The sequence below is a fragment of the Alexandromys fortis genome, unplaced genomic scaffold (genome assembly GCF_014885135.2).
Source record: "Alexandromys fortis isolate MF-2015 unplaced genomic scaffold, M_Fortis_MF-2015_v1.1 scaffold_232, whole genome shotgun sequence".
NCBI classification, from domain to species: domain Eukaryota; kingdom Metazoa; phylum Chordata; class Mammalia; order Rodentia; family Cricetidae; genus Alexandromys; species Alexandromys fortis.
Genome location: NW_026068110.1, coordinates 669,545 through 689,343, shown reverse-complemented (window position 1 = coordinate 689,343; position 19,799 = coordinate 669,545). Strand labels below are relative to the sequence as shown.

The window sequence follows — 19,799 nt, the reverse complement described above, 5'->3', positions numbered from 1 at the left end:
CCTCCCTCCCTCCCTCCTTCCTTCCTTCATTTTTTCCGTTCTTTCTTTTCCCGTCCCCTTTCCAGGCATGTGTCACTAGAGTATTGACAAATGTCAGTAGTGGGCTTAGACTGATAGAAAGACTAGGTAACAGATGCCCCTTAAGTGTCTACATTGTCTAGGGCACCTACTCACAACAAAGATTGCCAGACTGTGGCCTTGGGCCATGAGCAGCTTTCGCAAATGAAGTTTTGTTGGTACAGAGCCAAGTCCATTAGTATCGCAAGGCTGCTTCTGTGTGACAGGGACAGGGCTGAGTAGTTGGGGGAGACCGTGTGACACCTTGACCCTAAACTATTTACTGTCTCTTCATAGGAAACACTTGCTGTCAGCTGAGTAGAGGGCACAGCAAACAGGTGGCATTGCCAGGCCCCAGGACGGAGAGCAGGGGTGTTCCTGGACTCTGAGCCCTCTAGGGCCAAGGCACAGCTGCAGATGTTAGAAGCTGAGGGAACAAGGGTCACATGAGAACTCCTGGGAATCAGGGTCATGCTGGGGTCAGACCTCACACGTATGAAATCGGGGCTCAGGGTCACTTAGTACTGAATAGGACAAATTATTCTGCCAGGACACTTCACACAGTTAGCGTGTGCCTTCTTGGGCTCCCATGAACTGGTGTGGGCAACACAAGACCAGACTGCCACCCTCAGTGGTGTGGGCCTCCCTGCGCCAAGTTTCAAATTGAAGGAAAGAGCATGGTGTAGTGGTTAAGAGCATGAACCTCGGGAGCTGGGATTGCACACCACCAGGCTGACCCAAGAACTTGTCATATTCCACAGATCTCTTTCTTTCCTTAATTTTTTAAAAAGCAGTCTCAGACAGTCCGGGCTGGCCTCAATCTCCCTAAATAGCCCATAATGCCCAGAACTCCTTTTCCTCCTCCCTCTTCTCCACAGTACTGGAATTACAGGCTCGCTACCCCGTGCCTGACGTATGTGGTGCTAAGACTCAAACTCCGAGCTTTTAACCTGCTAGACAGACATCCTATCAGCTCTCTGTCATCTTAGGAAGGAGATACTCCACCCCTACTGAACCAGTCATCCCCTCTCCAGCCCCCCAAACTGTTGCCAGTCACAACCATTCCCCACCCAGGCTGGCCTCAAACTCCTTATGTAGCTGAGGTGACTGTGAACATCTGATCCTCCTGCTTCCGTTGTGTTGAATGACAGGCGTGTGCACCATGCCCAGGTTATATGGCTGGAACTCAGCCGCCTCCCAGCCCTACAGGGTTCTTTGGTGTCCCAGACTTTAGGGGTCATTAATCTAAGGCAGATCATCATCCTTCATAGTTCTCATCACCCCGAGAGGTGGCCTTTGACTTCAGGGACAGTTGCTGAAGAAGGGAGGCTCCACCCCACACAGTTGGCCTCATATAGAGTGTCATCTGATGCCAAAATGTCCCTGTTTATTCTGAGTGGAAATCTACACGCACGCAAGCTTCCTGCACTAGGGCTCACGCAGGGAGTCTTACATTTTATCTTGTCAATCATGCTGATACTTTCCTCCTAAACTGTCAGCACGCTACCACCCCACACGCTTGGCTTTTCCGTGCACCCCGGGTGAGGCAACCGATCGCTGTCCTCCCAAAGCACCCAGATTCGTTAAGGTGCCTCCTAAAATAACACGCTTGCACTCATGACTTCCCAACGACATGGCATTCTATTAGTGAAAGAGAAAATAAGCCCATTTTTATTTTTGGAGGCTAACTCACACCTCAGAGTTCCTACCATTTGACTCTGCTGAGTCACGCTGAAGGGTGGATGGTGCTGGGGGAAGTACCCCATGCCGAGGGGCTTCTGAATGCCAAGCATTGTAGACACAGACCATCTCGTAGCTTCTTCCTGTTTTCAGCCAGCCTGCAGGGGAGAACATATGATTCCCGCTTTGAAGATGAAGAATCTGAAGCTCAAAGAAGTTGAGTCATTTGCTCAGGGGCTGGCCTTCTTGGGTTTGGAAGCTTGGCTTGTTTCCCTCCTGTCTACCGTGTGATGCTGCAGAACGTGGGCCGTTCCCATCCCAAGTCCTAGCTGTGCTAAGTCAGGAAGGCTCCCTGCACAGATCTGGTGCCTTAAAGCTGCAATTCCCCTTTTATTCGCTTACTAATCAGCACTCATCAACTGTAGAAAATGCCAGCACAGAAGAGGACGAAAGGAACTTACAACTCTGCTCAGAACCAGGAGACCAAGGTCTTGCTGGCATGTGACATGTCGCCTTACCATGTGACGCATCTCTCCTTACCATTTTTTAAAAGAAATTTTGATCACATTTTTTGTTTGTGTTGTGGGGGAGGGATTGGCTCCTGTACCCCAGCTCAGAGGAGCAGTGGGCACTGCAGCGATCTGTTCTCTCCTTCCATTACGTGGAACCAAGCACTGAACTTGCACCACCGTCTGTCTGAAAGTGTCTTCCCTCGACGAGCAACCCTACCAGCTCACCGCAAGCTTGTTTTTAATGAAGATAAGAAATTGAACCACACAGATTGGCTGATACCATTTCCCCCAAGACAAGGTCTTGTGTACCATAGGCTAGCCTCGAACCCACTATGTTACACAGCTCCATAGATTTTGAAAAAGTGATTATAAGATCTAATCACAGGATATACAAGTGCAGGTCCCAGGCAAGACCCCCAGAATGTGGTATTCAATTTAAAAGCAAAAATGTTTTGCCCAGATAGAGAATTCCAGTGGCTTGCTTTATTCCTTTTCCGTCAGGGTTTCATGTAGTCAAACATGGCTTTAATCTCTGTGTGGCCAGGAAGAACCTGAACTTTTGACCCCTCAACCTCTACCTGCTTGTTCACCCCCAAACCCACTTTCTGAAGTGCGGGGGATGGAAGCCAGGGCTTCTCCCATACCAGGCAAGGAGTCTGCAAACCGAGCTCCAGCCCCAGCTACCCAATCACACTGATCACAAAATTTTCCACCTATCATAATTCAACCCTTCTGTCCATATAGCTGAAATCACACAGTGCTCTAAGTCTGTCTCCCGTTTTTGTGTGCACCAGGAACAGGTCCTGACTTCTTTAAAATCTCACTGGAAGCATTACTTTAACCCTGGAAGACCATTAGAGATAGCGTAGGTCAGCCAGGCGGTGGTGGCACACACCTTTAACCCCAGCACTCGGGAGGCAGAGGCAGGTGGATGTCAGTGAGTTTGAGGCCAGCCTGGTCTACAAGAGCTAGTTCCAGGACAGGCTCCAAAGCTATAGAGAAACCCTGTCTTGAAAAACCAAACAAAAAGACATGTAGGTTAAGATAGCATACAACATTCTACTGTTGGGCGCTGGAAGCTTCTATCACAGTAGTTCTGTAATGAACATCTTTATGGACAACACAGTGGAGAAAAGGGCTTCTTCCAGGCTTGATGATGTTCACACAGAAAAAAATAAATATAATCTTAAAAATGTCTTTATAAACAAATATTTTTCTAAGAATTTTTGTGCCTCAGTGTCCTCACGGCACTGGTTCTGGGAAACCTATGTACACCCAAATCTGAAGATACTCAAATCTCTTACATAAAATTGCATAATATCCACATGGCACTTATGCACATCCTTCCGTGTACTCAAATCCACCTCTAGAGGACTCAGTGCGGAATGTACCATGGGCGCCCTAGAACAGTGGTACTGGAGTCTCTAGGGAATGAGAACAAGGATCAGTGTCTGCACATGCTCGGGACAGAAAGAACTTGGTTTTTTATTTTTGCACTTATTTATCCCATGTTGGGGGCATGTGTCATGGCACATGTGTGGAGGTCAGAGGACAACTTACAACCTGGTTCTTTCCTTCCACCATGGGGGTCCTAGGGGTAGAATTCAGAGGGTCAACCTTGATGACAAATACCCTTTTCCACTAAGCCACCTCATCGGCCTGGAAACAGCTCCCCATCCCAACATTTTAAAATTGTGGTTCATTGAATATGTAGACACAGAACCTGTGACTATGGAAGGCTGACTCGGGTTTTTAGGATTAACTCCTAGAGAGTTGGTCAGGGGGTCCTTTGGCAGAGTGCTTGTCTAGCATGCAGGAAGCCCTGGCTTCTAGCTCTGGCACCTTGAAAGCCTGGCAGGGTATCACACACCACTTGGGAGGCAGTGTTAAGAAATCTGGTAGTTCAAGGTCACCATCAACTACAGAGCAAGTCTGAAGCCAGTTTGGTAGCCACAAGAGAGACCCTGTCACAAGATAGAAGCACCCATCTCAAAGGCCCTCAGTACGCATCTCCACATTCTTTTCTTGAAAACTGAACCAGTTTTCATTCCCACTGTACTCTAACCTTTGTAGAGAATTATTAATTTAAAAATATCTCAATTTGGTTAATATTACCGCTATTTTAATGTTCATTTCTTCGACCCACCTTGACTATTGTACCTGGCCCTAAATGCAGGTCTTGCCTCTTTTTGGTTCAGTATTCCTTTCTACTGCAATATTTTTGCATCAGTGTGAGGAGGCGGTGACTGAGTAAATGTCACACCACTGGTAGTGTAGAGCATAGTTCGAGGTGGCGCTCCTCTGCGTCTTCCTTGTAGCGCTGTATAGTAAAGTGCTTCTTTTTGCCATTTAGAGATATTTTATTTTTATTTATGTGTATTGTACATATATGTGCATATGTGTAGGTGCCCTTGGAGGTCTGATGTGTGTGTCTGTTCTCCAGGAACTGGAATTACTTACAGGTGGTTGTGAGCTGCTTGATGGAGATATGGGAACCAAATTTGGGCGTTCTAAAGAGAAGCTAGCTCTCTTGAGTGTTGAGTCACTGCTCCAGCCCCTGGGTGTCTCATTTAAGACACCGAGCAGCAACAAACCTTGCCGTTTTAATGAGTGAAGTGAATGAAATGGTGACGGGTGTGGAGAGAGGCGAGAAATAGGCAAGGGATGCAGAGCAGGCTGTAGAGGGATGGTGGGAAGAGGAGCTTTATTTGAAAATGGCAAAGCATTGCGTACAATTACAACTTTACAAATTTCCTAAAGACAACACGTTCATCTAGAAGACTGATTGATTTTAGGTGGTTCTAGAAAGAAAGAAAGAACTAATAGGTGGACCACAAAAGCTAGCTACCTTCAGGGCTACTTAAAAGGATTCGGAGCCAGGTTTGGTGGTACACACCTTCAATCCTAGCACTAGGAGGCAGAGGGGGAATCTCTGAGTTAGAGGCCAGCCTTGTTTGAGGACAAGGACAGCCAGGAATACACAGAGAAACCTTGCCTTTGAAAACAATAACAAGACCAAGATTCTGGTGGGGACGGATATCACACACCTTCAATGCAGGCACTTAGAAGGTATAGGCAGAAGGATCGGGAGTTCAAGGTCATCTTCAGTTATACCGTGTTCAAGGCCAGCCTGGAATATGAGAGACACTTTCTCAGAACAAAAAAAGAGCTGGAGGTGTAGTTAAGTTGAAAGAATGCTTGCCTTGTGTGCATAGAGTTGTGCGTTTGGCTCCCAGCACTATACAAACCAGGCATGGCAGCACACACCACCTGTGATCCAAACACTTTGGAAGTGGAGGCTGGAGGAGCCAGAGTTCAAGGAAAGTTTGAGTTCATAGAAAGTTTGAGGCTAGCCTGAGATACATGAAACCCTTTCTCAAAAAAAAAAAATTATGCCAAGCATGGGCAGTGGTGGTGCATGCCTTTAATCCCAGCACTTGGGATGCAGAGGCAGGCGGATCTCTGTAAGTTTGAGGCCAGCCTGGTCTACAAGAGCTAGTCCTAGGACAGGTACCAAAGCTACACAGAGAAACCCTGTCTCAAAGGGCAAACAAACAAAATTCCAGTATTTTGCATTGTTGTATGCCAAATGCTTTCCTCCAAAAGTAGTGAGGAGCTTGTCTCTGGAAGTAATCCAGTAAAGTCTTGCATTCATAGTGCTGGTAAAGGGACCTGCTAACAGGCATCAGAATAGCAGTCAAGATTGTCGGGACCAATGCTGCCACAAGCTGGTACCCTGGGACACAGAAGGGCTGGCTACGGCCGGATGGGCAGGTAGAGCTGACCTGTGCCTCTCTCTGCAGCATGCGTACCTGCTGAAGCTCAAGGTCATGTACACTGTAGGCTACAGCTCCTCCTTGGCCATGCTCCTGGTCGCCCTCAGCATCCTGTGCTCTTTCCGGTGAGTCCCCCAGCCCTCAAGTCTTCCTAACTACTCGGGATGGAATGAGGGAGGTCTTGGTGGGCTGCCTGGCCATCTTGTGAAGCTCAGGATAGCTATAAATGTGACTCTACACAAAATCAGAAACTTAAAATGTATTTTTTACAACTCACAAAAGCAGCAAATTTGTAGATGACAATGTGTTGATACAACGTCATGCAAAATGAATGTATGTAAACATGTGTAAGTCCTCCAATCCAGAAGGCTGTCGTTGGATTTAATGTGCACGCCAAGACAATTCTTTGTTCAGTACAGTCCAGAGAAGCTGAAAGGTTGGAGACTCCCTATTTAAGCTTTCTTGAGGGTCGAGGGGTGTGGTTCAGTCGGTAGAGGGCCTGCCTAGCAAACACAAGGCCCTGGATTCTATCCCCTGCTCTCTATCAGCTGGCCATGGTGACACATCCCTGTGGCCACCCCAGCTGAAGGTGGGAGGATCAGAAAGTCATAGTCGGCCTGGACTACGTAGGTAAGGGGAAGCCAGACCAAGGTGCATAAGATCGTATCTCAAAATGAGATAAGGGCAGGGAGGGCCAGCAACAAACCTCCAGCCCCTGGAGCACAGAAGAAAATCCAGGAACTGGTGGCAGTGGTTGGTCAGGGGCGAAGACAGGCTGCTGTTACAAAACCAGTGATCATGTTATCTGTTCTGCTCTGGTCTATTCTATTTTGAGTCATGGTCTCACCATGTAGTCCCTACTAGCTTAGAACTTGAGATGATCCTTCTGTCTCCACTGCCGAAGTGCTAGGTTTACAGGCACGCACCACTATGCCTGGCTATCTTTTCCTTTGTGACTTCAGTACAGCACAGGGTGCACGGGCACCTAGAGACCTATGCCCTCGTGCAGGTTCTGTTAACAGAGAGCTAGGACCTGAGGGCTGTGGTGGGGCTTTGGTTTCCTCATGCCAGGGGAGGAGCAGGGCAGGTGGGACCCGTGAGAACACCAGACCCTCTCCATGGTCTTGCAGCCCCATGTTCTCTCTGACAGGAGGCTGCACTGCACCCGCAACTACATCCACATGCACCTGTTCGTGTCCTTCATCCTAAGAGCCCTGTCCAACTTCATCAAGGATGCGGTACTCTTCCCCTCAGATGACGTCACCTACTGTGATGCCCGTAGGGTAATGTGCCTAAGTGTCCTAGACTGACCTTGGAGAAGACCAAAACCCGTAGCTTATCGTCCTCCTTGCAAGCATCCATTAAGATCACACAGATGCTCCAGAGGAAAGGTGGTATTTGGCAGGACGTGGAGGTTCCAGGAGGTTCTGGAAGGTTCCATAGGGTTCCGCAGCCATGGAGACATGATGTCAGTCATGTGTGTGGGGAATTGGTGGAGGCCCCATTAATTCCCAGTGCTCAGGAGTGGACTAGCCACCCTGGGAACTAGAACTGCGGTCAGACTTCCCTGGACTCCTGCCAGCTCCCGAAATGGCAAAGTCTGGAGGGGGAAAATGCATTCATGCCTGAACATCTGCACACCCAGGCTTCTAGAAAAACTTCATTTCCCTAAGTGATTTTCTTCCTCTCACTGTCTAGATGCCGCTTAAGCCACTGCACTCTCTCTGTGTGTCACCTGGCATCCCTGACCACTCATCATAAGCCCCTCACTGATGAAGACTCCTAATGACTCAAAGTCTTGCCCTCTGTCTGTTCTGCCCGGATGTGGGCCTTCAACCTCAGGCTTTCACCTCAGGGTTGCAATATGGGTGCTGCACCTCCAAATTTCACATCCATATTCTGGGCAAGGAAGAAGGCTGCAGATTAAACACTTTATTTTCATTTTGAGAGATTTTGCTTTTTTATTTATCTCCCGGAAAGTACACGCGTGCACACACACATGCAAACACGCACACTCAGAAGAGGAAAAGTAGTTTTGTTAATTTTGACTAAGCACCCCACTCTCTCCCTAGGCAATAATGTTCTCCTTGGAAAATGAGGGCGTTGGTCAGTACCGGGTGGTTTTCTCTGAAGGAATGCCAGTTCACAATTGGAATCTACTTCCTGATTTCTGGCAGATCCTAGGTCATCCTCACTGGACCTGGGGGCTTGCAGTCTCTAGAGAACACTGTGGGCCTAGTCTCCTGACCAAGGACAGCTTCAGGAGAACCCTTGAGTGTGTTCATTCCTGTGTGTGCACATGCATGTGCATGAGTGTGTACATACACGCAGAGATACAAGGTCAAACTCAGATAGCCTTCCACAGCCTCTGCCTCTTTTATTCTTTGAGACCATGTCCGTTACCAACCTAGAGCTCCCCAAATCTGTTAGGTTGGCTGGCCAGGGAGCCTCAGGATCTGCCTGTTTCCACCTCCCTAGTGCTGGGATTTTAAGCTTGTGCTATCTGCCTTTTAAAAATGTGGGTTCTGGGAATCAAACTCAGGTCCTCATGGCTGTGCAGCAAACCCTTCACCCACTGAGCATCTCCAGAGCCCTGTGGAGACAGTTGTACCCCTTGAGTTTCACTCTAGACCTGCCTCCTACCAGGCGGTGCTGTTTTCTTTGGAAGTAGTTACCCAAGGGAGGCTCGGCCACCCAGCCCCGGCTCATGCGCCTATCTCTTCCAGGTGGGTTGTAAGCTGGTCATGATCTTCTTCCAGTACTGCATCATGGCCAACTATGCGTGGCTGCTGGTGGAAGGCCTCTACCTTCACACGCTCCTCGCCATCTCCTTCTTCTCAGAGAGGAAGTGTCTGCAGGCCTTTGTGCTCCTCGGATGGGGTATGTCTGTCCATGGTGCTGTGCGTGTGTGGTTTGCAGGAAAGGATGCTAAACTGAGAGCCAGGAGGACTCGGTTTCTAGTTGCAGCTCCATCCATCCACCCATCAATCTGCAACTCTGAGCCATCTGACAGACCACGTCCTTGGACCTGCGTTACCTCTTAGACCATCCCTTCTGCCCCGGCTTCATTCTCTGAGGAAGCTCTGTAGTCACGGGTACAGCCTCCCTTATTCTAAGTTCCCGCTCTGCCTCCTGTGGTTCTGTTGGCTTCTTCTGCTTTCCGGATATTTCTTGCCTTTATCTTCCAACTCTTCTACTGAATGTTTATCTTGGAAATCGTAGATTTGTTTCTCTGCCCTCTTTCTTGTCCTCTGGATGCTCCCAATTGGCAGCATCCTGTATCTCTTGTAGATGTTATCTTTCCTGACTCCCTGTGATCTCCCTGGGGTTGTTTTTGTTCAGGTTCCTTCTGCTCCCTGTCTGATCTGTTTCCCCTCAATTCCTTTTCTCTTGTTGTTTTGTTTCCAGCTTTTGCTGTAATCTGACGTCTGTGACCTTGGCTCTCTGTTCATAGATAAGAATGACTTAGTCCATTCTTATCCATTCCCCCAGGGGACTAAAAATTGCATTTATTTGTTTATCATGTACAGGTGTGTATGTGTGTGTGTGTTTGCGTGTGTTGTGCATATACATACGCATGTCACAGTACACATGTAGAGGTGAGAGAATAGTTTGCAGGAGTCAGTTCCCGAGTCCAGGGAACAAACAAGCCATCTCAGCAGCCCTGTTTCTCGGCCTTTGTCTAGGGTCATTCAGTTTATTCAGAAAAGCATCCTTTAACGCCTTTGGTTGGAGTCAGGGGAGCAGAGTGAGGTAGAGATTTGCCTACTAGAGATCTAAAAATAGAGTAGTCTGGGTGCCTGACCTCTCTCCATCCATTGTGTAGCTCAGCAAACCTGTGAGAATCATTGAATGAGCCACAGTGAAAAACGAAGAAAGCTGGGCACAGCAATGCACTCCTAAGAAGCTGGGCACAGCGGTGCACTCCTGGGGCCTTAGCCACTTGTGAGGCTGCAGCAGGAGGATGGCTTGAGTCTAGGCGTTGGAGGCCACTAGACAGCACAGTGAAACCTCATCTCTTCAAACAGTCAGAGCATAGAGTGCTTGCCTAGCATGCACAAAGTCCTAGGTTCGGGCTCCAGCACCCAGCATGGTGGTGCATACACCTGTAATCTCAGTTCTCAACAAGTAGAGGCTGAAAATCAGGAGTTCAAGGCCGTCTTCAGTTACATATTGAGTTCTGGGTTAGCCTGGGCTAAATGAGATTGTCTCAAAGAAAAAGCAAAGCAAATAGCCAGACCTAATGTTGTGGGGCCCCAGTGCCAGCTTTTTTTTTTTAAACTTTCACAGTTTATTTTTTATAATTACTGTATAGCACTGGGCAGTGGTGTCACATGCCTTTTTAATCCCAGCACTCAGGAAGCAGAGTAGATGGATCTCTGTGAGTTCAAGGCCAGCCTGTTCAATAAGAACTAGTTCCAGGACAGCGGTGCCAGCTTTTTATGTGGCTTCTGGGAATTCAGATTCAGGTTTTCCTGACTGCACAGAAAACATTCTCACCCATTGAGCCATCTCCCCAGCCCCAAACGACAAGGTTTATGAGTCAATTCTTTAACAAAGTCAATGCGTTTTCCACCAGCTGGATTCTCTGTCTTCCCCATTCTGCTGGGTATATCCCATTTCAAACCAGGGCCTCACCAAACTGCATCCATGTGCCTTCTCTCCCAGAAGTCCTCAGGAATCTGGCCCAGGCTCCTGGGAGTATCCTAACCCCAAGTGGCTTTCAGGTTCCATAAAAACCCACTGCAGTTCTTAGGATAGTAGCATGTGGCTGCACACTGATGCAAGATGATAAAGAGGGTTTCCATGGCGACCAAACCTTGTCATCCACCTGGTACCCGGATAAGGACAAATGTCCGTTCACTGTGCCTGAGTTCTCTCTCCCCTACCTGGATTAGTTGCTTGTCTTGCTGCTGTGGGAAAATATCCGGACAGAGGCAGCTTAAGAAGGGACTGTTTGTCTCACAGTTTGAGGGGACAGTCTGTCATGGCCACGCAGGCAGGGCAGCAGGAACCTGAGGCAGCTGCGCACATGGCATCCACAGTCAGGAAGCAGCGGGATGAACACTGGTGCTCAGCTCACTTTCTCCTTTTTATTCAGCCCAGAACCCCAGTCCATGGAACGGTGCTGCCCACATTTGGGGTGGGTCTTCCTGCCTCAATTAGCCTTACCTAGATAGTTCCCTGAAGACACACCCAGAGTCCTATCTGTTCTGTCATTCTAAATTTCACCAGGCTACTGTCAACATTAAACATCATACTGTGCCTCCCTTTTGTTTTGGCCTTCAGGTTCTCCAGCCATTTTTGTTGCTTCATGGGCTATCACCCGGCACTTTCTGGAAGACATCGGGTAAGCTGGTAGGAGGAGGAGCAAGCACACAGCACAACATTTTACAGTCAGTCTCTACAGCAGCTGGCCCTGCAGCTGGGAATTCAGCTAACCTCACACTGGCTCAAGAGGTAGCATGCTTGCCTAGCACGCATGAAGCTCAGAGTTTGATTCCAGCATTGCGTTAACTGGATGTAGCAGAGAGGACAGATGTATCTTTAGGATTAAAGAATTTGTTAGTTATGTGGATATGTGCAGATGTGTGCAGATGCGTGCATGTGAGTGCAGATGCCTACAGAAGCCAAAGATGCCACTGGATCCCCTGGATCTAGGATTACAGTAGTTGTGAGTCGTCCTACATGGATGCTGGGAACTGAAGTCAGGTTCTCTACAAGAGTAGTATGTGCTCTCAACCACTGAGCCATCTCTCCAGCCCTGAGAGGAACAGATCTTAATGGTGGTGGGCACAAGTGTGAGGGCTAAAGACATAAACACAGTCTTCCTTCCGAGGGTGGCACTGGGAAACATGTCTGCCAGTCAGTCAGCTCTCCACTCCTAATGATGCCCAACACTTGCTTCTCTTCCTTAGATGCTGGGACATCAACTCCAACCCTTCCATCTGGTGGCTCATTCGAGGGCCTGTGATTCTGTCCATCCTGGTGAGTGGCCATCCTCTCCTGAGCTGGGGACAAGCAGGGGAACACTGGACTCGTGAGAAACAGAGGGTAGGAGATCCTGGAGCCTGAGTGCTCAGCGGGTACCAGGAGGGTAGAAACGACAGGATTCCAGAGGTTGGCAGGCAGGCTGTCCCCTAAGGAGTGGAGGAGGGAGTGGGTCAGGCCTGTCAGGAGTCATTTACCCTATCTTTAGGACCTAGAGCTCAGAGATTTGAGATAAATACCCCCCTCAAAAGCAACCCACTACCAACAAAACGAAGATCGAATCCTTCCCAAGTATGTTTCAGCACTCAGGAGACAGAGGCAGGAGAATTGAGAGTCTGAGGCTTGTCTGAGCTGTGTGGTAGCATGCTCTATCAAGGAGGAAAGTGGGGGTTGGTATGGAGGCTCAGGGCTGTGCAAACCTCACCACTGGAGTGAGTTCCATCACCAGAACCTGCAGTGGAACAGTGAAGCGACTAATGCAAGTTAGCCTTTGACCTCTGCAGGCATGTGTGTGTGTGTGTGTGTGTGTGTGCGTGTGTGCACGTGCATGTGTGCACACATGCATGTGTGTATGCCCGTGTGTGCACTGTGTGTGTGCTCGCAAGTGAAAGCATGTGCAAACACAGATATAAACTAAAAATAAAATAAAAAGTGGACTCCAAGGCTCAGTCAAACCTTTATTCATCGAGATTTTCAGGGGATTACAAGCCCCAAGGGTGAGTGATCTGGCTGGCATTGTGTAGAAGTGTGGGCCATTGAACCCGGATGGCAGTGTGTGTCATTTCCAGCTGTTGTCTCTGGATTTAGGTGTCACTGGGACTCTGGCTGCAGGGTGAACAGCCACGATTTGTCTTCCTGGCTGTGGTGTCTCTCCTGTCCCCAGCTCTAGGGGTCAGGGCCAGGACAACTTTAGCCTGACCTCTGCCTTGTGCCTTGCAGATCAATTTCATCTTTTTCATAAACATTCTAAGAATCCTGATGAGAAAACTTAGAACCCAAGAAACAAGAGGAAATGAAATGAACCAGTATAAGTAAGTGTAAGGCAGAAAGCTTGGCATGCTGGGACAGTCGGCGAACATCTACTGAGCACCTGCTGTTTACCCCACTATGCTAAGCAGAAAGGCAGGCCTGGGGCATACCTGTAGTGTGACTGGGGTGGGTGGGAGGAAATACACCTGAATATGAAGCCTCAGACACTGTGGGGAGGGAAACCTATGAAACCAGACAGGAGCCCTACAAGTATAGATCTGAGCCCTGCAAGGCTGGGAGGGCAAGGGAGTGGGTAGGAGGTGTTGAGATGAGGTGGGGTAGAAAGGGCATGGCAAGGCCCTCTCCTGTCTCCTCATTTGCTGAGCACAGCAGCATTAGCACAGGCGTCTGATTTATCCGCTAGTGAATCTGTTGAGTGCTTATTGATTTATGTTACTGATAGAGGGGGAGACCAGGAGCACTGAGGCTTGGTCATGCATCTGGCCAGTGTTGTGCCTGGGTGTTTAGCGCATGGGACTTTGGAGATTTTGCAAAATGAAAACGTGCTGGAGATGTTGTTCTATAATGGGATACTTGCTTAGCATGAGTGAGGGCTGGGGTTCCACATCTAACACTGCAAAAAAAACAGATTATACATTATAGATAAGAGGGTAGATAGGTAGATGACACATAGGTATATAGATAGATGATAGATATAGATACAAACTTTCAAAGATGACAGATAGGTGATAAATAGTTGATTGATACATGATAGGTAAGCAGGTACATACAAAGATAATTGATAAATAATAAATAAATGACTGGTAGATACACAAATAGATGACAGATAAAGTTAGACAGGTAGATGAAAGATAGATGATTGATAGATAGATAGATACATAGATAGATACATAGATAGATAGATAGTTGATAGATAGGTAGATGAGAGAGAGTAGGGAGATAGGGACATAGATGATTAGATGATAGATAGATGATAGATAGATAGATAGATAGATAGATAGATAGATAGATAGATAGTTGATAGATAGGTAGATGAGAGAGAGTAGGGAGATAGGGACATAGATGATAGATAGATAGATGATAGATAGATAGATAGATGATAGATAGATAAATAGATAGATCCAGAAAACAAAAAAAAAAAAAAACAAATTGAAAAAGTATCTTGAAACATTGCAGCATAACTTAAAACAATCAGGCCCCTGAAGGGTTGAGCTCTGTGTGAGGAGGGCTTGAGCAGATCAGGAGTGGCAGCGTACCCTGTGTCCCCAGGCGCCTAGCCAAGTCCACCCTCCTGCTGATCCCCCTCTTCGGCATCCACTACATCATCTTCGCCTTCTCTCCAGAGGATGCCATGGAAGTCCAGCTCTTCTTTGAATTGGCCCTGGGTTCCTTCCAGGTAAGTTTTGGGGATCGTGACTTAAAAGAGGGCTCCTCAGGACTAGAGCAGCGGCTCAGTTAGGGGAGCATGGGCATTGTAAGCATGGGAACTGAGATCAATCCTCAGATCCTACAGAAAACGTGTGGGAGTGTGTGCCTCTAATCCCATCGATGCTGAGACAGAGGCAGAGACAAAGCAATCCCTGGAGTTCATCAGTGAGCCAGCCTAGCCTACTTGGAGAAGCTCCAGGTCCATGAGAGACCCCATGACAAAAAGTCAAAGGACACCTGAGACCTCCACATCTGTGCACATAGGTTCATCTGCACACGTGTACACACACACACACACACACACACACACACACACACACACACACCAGCTTTCAGTTTCCTTTGAGAGAAATGAGGCTGCAGAGATAGCAAGCCTGGCAGTCCCACACAGTGTCGACCCAAGGCCACTGGGAAGGACCTCATGATGCCAACTGATTTTGAGTCTCCAACAGTAAAAGCATGGGAATGGGGGAGGTAGACTCCTGGGAGAAGGAAAGAGAAAATCGACAGAGCATGATGGACAAAGACTTACACAACCACACGGGTAGCACATTCGCAACCACAATGACACACTGTGTAAAGCCACAGGCAGGCAGAGGAGCCCCCTCTGTTTCTCACTGGGAAGTCCAGAGGAAATGTCTAAAACTGAGAAACTGGAAACTCGCAACATCAGCATGTTATTGAAAAAAAAATTAAGAGTGTTCAGGCTGTACTCAAGTTACCCCTAAGGAGCAGGAAGTGGGAGTGGGTGGCAGGAGGATGCTGGACTTGTGTGGGTGTGCGTGCGTGTGAAAGTGTGTGTCAGGGGACAACATTCCTCAGGACTGTCCACCTTGTTTTTTTTTGCCCTTGTTTTGCTTTTTGCATTTTAGATAGGATCTCTCTGTAGCCTGGAACTTATCAAGTAGACCAGACCATTCTAGCTGGCCTGCCAGCCCAGGGACCTGCCAATCACTGTCTCCCTGGTGTGCCACACAGTGACTGTTTTAAATGGAACCACTGAGCCATCTTCTCGGCCTCAGTATGTTGGGTTTTTAACCAGACTCTTTTGACAGGAGGTGGGGGAGGTCACCACCTCTAATCCACCAAGATGTTATGAAGTTAAGGCAACACTAACAGAAATGGGTAAGAAGAAACCCTAATTGGAATCTCGAGCTTCACATTGTTACTTTATTTATTTGCTTGGAGCCAATAAATTCTTTCCAAAAATAACATAAAGTCACTTTTAGCAACAACCAATGGAGAAAAAAATATGTAGATGACTTATCAGTGGAAAAAACTATACACCCGGTGTGGTAGTGTACTTTGTAATCCAAGCACTTGGGAGGAGGTGGTGGGAGTCGAGGTCACCCTTCACAACATAGCAATTTTGAGGTCAGCCTGAGTTTGGAGCTTTCCAGAAGCCAAAGAAAGAACAGTTTGTTTCAAGACTTATAGTATCTATTAGATGAAAGCCAGTGAATATGGCTTGAGGCTTACTGGAAGAGCATTTGCCTGCATGCCTGAGACCCTGGGTTCCATCCCTAGTACAACCTGAGCATGCATGTGTTCATACACATATACAGACAGAGAGACAGACACACACACCATTGAAAACAAACCCACTGCCTAAAGAAGCCTTGTGATTCTGTTCTAGAGCTTGAGGACACCCAGCCCCCAGCCCCCATCCCACCCCCACTAAGTCTTCCTTGCAGAGAGACTCTAGCAGAGCCCCCCCACCCCAATAGGGAGGTCTTAGCCTCAGAGTGAGGCCTCCACTCCCCCTTTGTCCCTTGGATTCTGCTCTTGGTAAACTGAGCTTCTGCCACTGCTCCGGATTCCAGGGAAGACAGCTCACAGGGGACACAGTGAGTCAGGACCTCTCTGCTATTTCAAACCCAACCTCAGGCTGTCCCTGTGCTTCCTCTGAGAAGCTTCCCTGAGCAGAGCCTCTGCCTGTACCTTGGTCCTATTGCACATTTAATAGTGGTCTCACTATGACTCATCTCATTGGGGACTCTGAGGTTTGGGCATTTGGAAGGACTTAGCTTGACCACCAAAGTAGGTAATAAGCATTCAAAGAGCTTGGGACCCCAGGGCTGCTTCTCCATGAAGATAGGGACTTCCTGTCCCCAGAACTGGGAAGATAAAAAAAACCCCACCAAGAACACTTTCCTAATGTCCCATGGACTTGCTTATAAATGAGAAGGCCATAAGAAGCATGTAAATAGCTGGGCCTGGTGGTACACACATGCAGTCCCAGCCCTTGAGTTGGGAAGATAGCTTCACATTCTAGGCCAGCCTGTGCTATATTGCAAGTTCCAAGCAAGTCAGAGGCTTGTGAGAGTCTGTTCCCCCACGTGTGTGCATGTTCTTATGTATACAAATTATTAAATATGTATATGTACCCATAGATATGTATGTGTATTCATATACAAATGTATCAAAGTTTCTCCCTCATACCAAAGTGAAGAGAATAACAGAATGAACCTGCATCTACCAACCAAAGAGAGAGACAGGGATAAAGATAGAGAGACAGAGAGAGAGAGAGAGAGAGACAGAGAGAGAGAGAGAGAGAGAGAGAGAGAGAGAGACAGAGAGAGAGAGATGGGGCCATGGCCTGGAGAGATGGCTAAGCGGTTAAGAGTCCTTATTGCTCTTGCAGAGGATATGAATTTGGTTCCCAGCATCCTTGTTAGGTGCTCACAATTGCCTATAATTAGTTCCAGGGAATCTGGTGCTCTCTTCTGACCCCTGCAGGTACCCGAGCACAGGTGGTATACACATATATCCACAGATATACGTAACTGCACATAAATATAAGTAAATCTCTAAGAAAAACTATATACACCTACTATAACAACAGAACTCACAAGTATTGTTCTGGCTTTGTATCTCCATGGTAGAACATGAGTTTAGCATGCCTGGACCATGGGTTCAAGTCCTGCCCCCTTCAAAACCAGCCTGGGGAGATGGCTCAGTGGGCAAAGTGTTCACTGCACAAGGATGAGGACCTGAGTTAGAATCCCCAGCACCCACATAAAAAGCTGGGGTGGGGTACCAGCAAAACAAGGTGGATCCTAGGAGCTCATTAGCCAGTGGCCTAGCTGTTCAGAGCCTTGGGATCAGTGAGAAATCCTGTCTCAGGAAGCTGGGGAGGCCTGATTAGGGGTAAAGACCTGTGCTGACTTGTTGACTTCAGGCCTTCATCAGTCTGCACATGTGTGCTTCATGTGCACACACACACACACACACTTCACAAAGCCCATATCCCCTAACACGTGTACATATTAAGCCCACCACGCACTGGCAGGTCCATTGCCCTTTGGGGTCCTTCAATGTGACAAGCAGCTAAAGGCTAGAGCAAAGAGGCCAGGCCAGCTGATGTTTTAAGCTATATATGGAAGCCTCTAGAGGGGAGGTGGAGGGCAGGCCTGTGAGGAAGGCAGGATGGTGAGGCGGGCTCTGAGGGGGGGACGGAGGGAGGGAGGGAGGGAGGGAGGGAGGGAAGGAGGGAGGGAGGGAGGGAGGGAGGGAGCAAGTGCTGTGTGGATAGCTACTTTCCCATTGCTGTAATCAAACACCCTGACAGGAACTGTGTAGGGAAAGGAGGGAGGGAGGCTTTGCTTTGCTTTGTCCCACAGTTCTAGGGTACAGCCCATGATGGTGAAGCCTTGGTGGCAGGACCTGAGGCAGTTGGTGGCATTGTGGTACTCAGCTGACTTTCTCTCTACTGGATGGAGTAGACCCCCCCCCCTGTGTTTAGGGAGAGTCTTCCCACCTTGGTTAATCTAGAAAACCCCTAAAAGGAATGCTCAGAGGTTCTCCTCTAGGATGATCCTAGCCTCTGCTAAGTTGACAGTCAGTAGCAACCAACACACATCACTCACGGCTCTGCAGGCATTGCAGACTGACGACCCAGGGAATATCATCAGGAAAACAGGAGCTCTGAGAAAAGGTCCAGATAAACTCCACCCCTCCAAGTCAGGAGACACAGCCTGGACCCCAGAGCTGCCCGCACCCGATACACACCTGCACCCGACAACCCCAGAGCTTCCACACCTGCTAGTACACCTGCACTCGACCCCGGAGCTGCCGGAGCTGCCCGCACCTCCTACAGACCTGCACTCAACCCCAGAGCTGCCAGCACCTGCTACAGACCTGCACTCAACTCCAGAGCTGCCTGCACCTGCTAGCGCACCTGCACTCGACCCCAGAGCTGCCAGGACCTGCTAGCACACCTGCACTCCACCCCGGAGCTGCCCACACCTCCTACAGACCTACACTCGACCCCGGAGCTGCCCTCACCAGCTAGCACACCTGCACCTGACCTCAGAGCTGCCAGCACCTGCTAGTACACCTGCACTCGACCCCAGAGCTGCCCGCACCTGCTACAAACATGCACTAGACTCCAGAGCTGCCCACACCTGCTATAGACCTGCACTCAACTCCAGAGCTGCCAGCACCTGCTAGCACACCTGTACTCGACCTCAGAGCTGCCTGCACCTGCTACAAACCTGCATTCGACTCCAGAGCTGCCCACACCTGCTACAGACCTGCACTCACGCATACTTTGCTCTCACCACATGTCTGTTCTCCAGCATGAATTTATCACCTTTCTTGTGAGCCCAGGATCTCCCACTGGAGTGACCCTGCCCCTCATAAGGGGATGGGGGTGATTCTACAGGGGCCTCCTACCTCTGCTATCCTGGATGGCACTCTTCACCAATTCCAGAGACCTAGGATCCTTTAATAAGGGCCCAAGTCAGAAGCTCTTCCCTTATCGTCCCTGACACAGGAGTTGGAGGTCACATGTTAGGTCTCAGGATCAATAAATGAAAACGACTTCTGCCTATGTTGAAGGCAGGCAGGCAGATCAGTGCCCCAAAGCAGGGAATTCTCCAAGGCTGAAAGGTCCTAAGGAGTGAGGGTGGAGGAGGTGGTGTGTGTGTGTGTGTATGTGTGTGTGTGTGTGTGTGTGTGTGTTGCGCATGTGTGTGCTCTCTCAAGGATTCAGGCCGGAGCAGGTGGGAAGGAAAAGTCTCCAACCACAGACTAACACAGTTCCTTCTTTAGGGGCTGGTGGTCGCCATCCTCTACTGCTTCCTCAATGGAGAGGTGAGTGTCCTGGGGAACCACTGAATTCCAGTACAGGACTCCCCGCTGACCAGCCAAGGAGAATGAGAAGGGGGCTGAGGTAGGCCTGCTTGCTTGGCAGAGTCGTCTGGTGATAGATCACATCTTGGGCAATGTCCTCAGGACAGAACCAGCAGAAATAGATTCCGTGGGTCCGTACTGGGTCTGTGAAGTGTTCCTTACCAAACTCCATGAGCAAGTTCAGCAAACCCAGATGAGCCCAGACCCCACTCAAACCCAAGTTCCCGAC

General features: G+C 48.7%; 1 protein-coding gene across 6 annotated transcripts in view; it reads left to right on the top strand.

The window, feature by feature from the left end:
* The window catches only part of Sctr (secretin receptor), a 51,645-nt gene that overhangs the window by 27,049 nt on the left and 4,797 nt on the right, over positions 1–19,799 (top strand). For 2 of the 6 annotated variants that reach the window (XM_050124465.1, XM_050124464.1), the window contains 8 exons: positions 6,053–6,150; positions 7,176–7,308; positions 8,752–8,905; positions 11,315–11,375; positions 11,944–12,013; positions 12,956–13,047; positions 14,276–14,402; positions 19,490–19,531. In XM_050124465.1, the coding sequence (XP_049980422.1) occupies positions 6,053–6,150; positions 7,176–7,308; positions 8,752–8,905; positions 11,315–11,375; positions 11,944–12,013; positions 12,956–13,047; positions 14,276–14,402; positions 19,490–19,531 (777 nt within the window). Of the gene's footprint in view, positions 1–6,052; positions 6,151–7,175; positions 7,309–8,751; positions 8,906–11,314; positions 11,376–11,943; positions 12,080–12,955; positions 13,048–14,275; positions 14,403–19,489; positions 19,532–19,799 lie in introns of all 6 variants that reach the window. The other 4 variants (XM_050124462.1, XM_050124461.1, XR_007589037.1 and 1 more) reach the window with 3 other exon arrangements.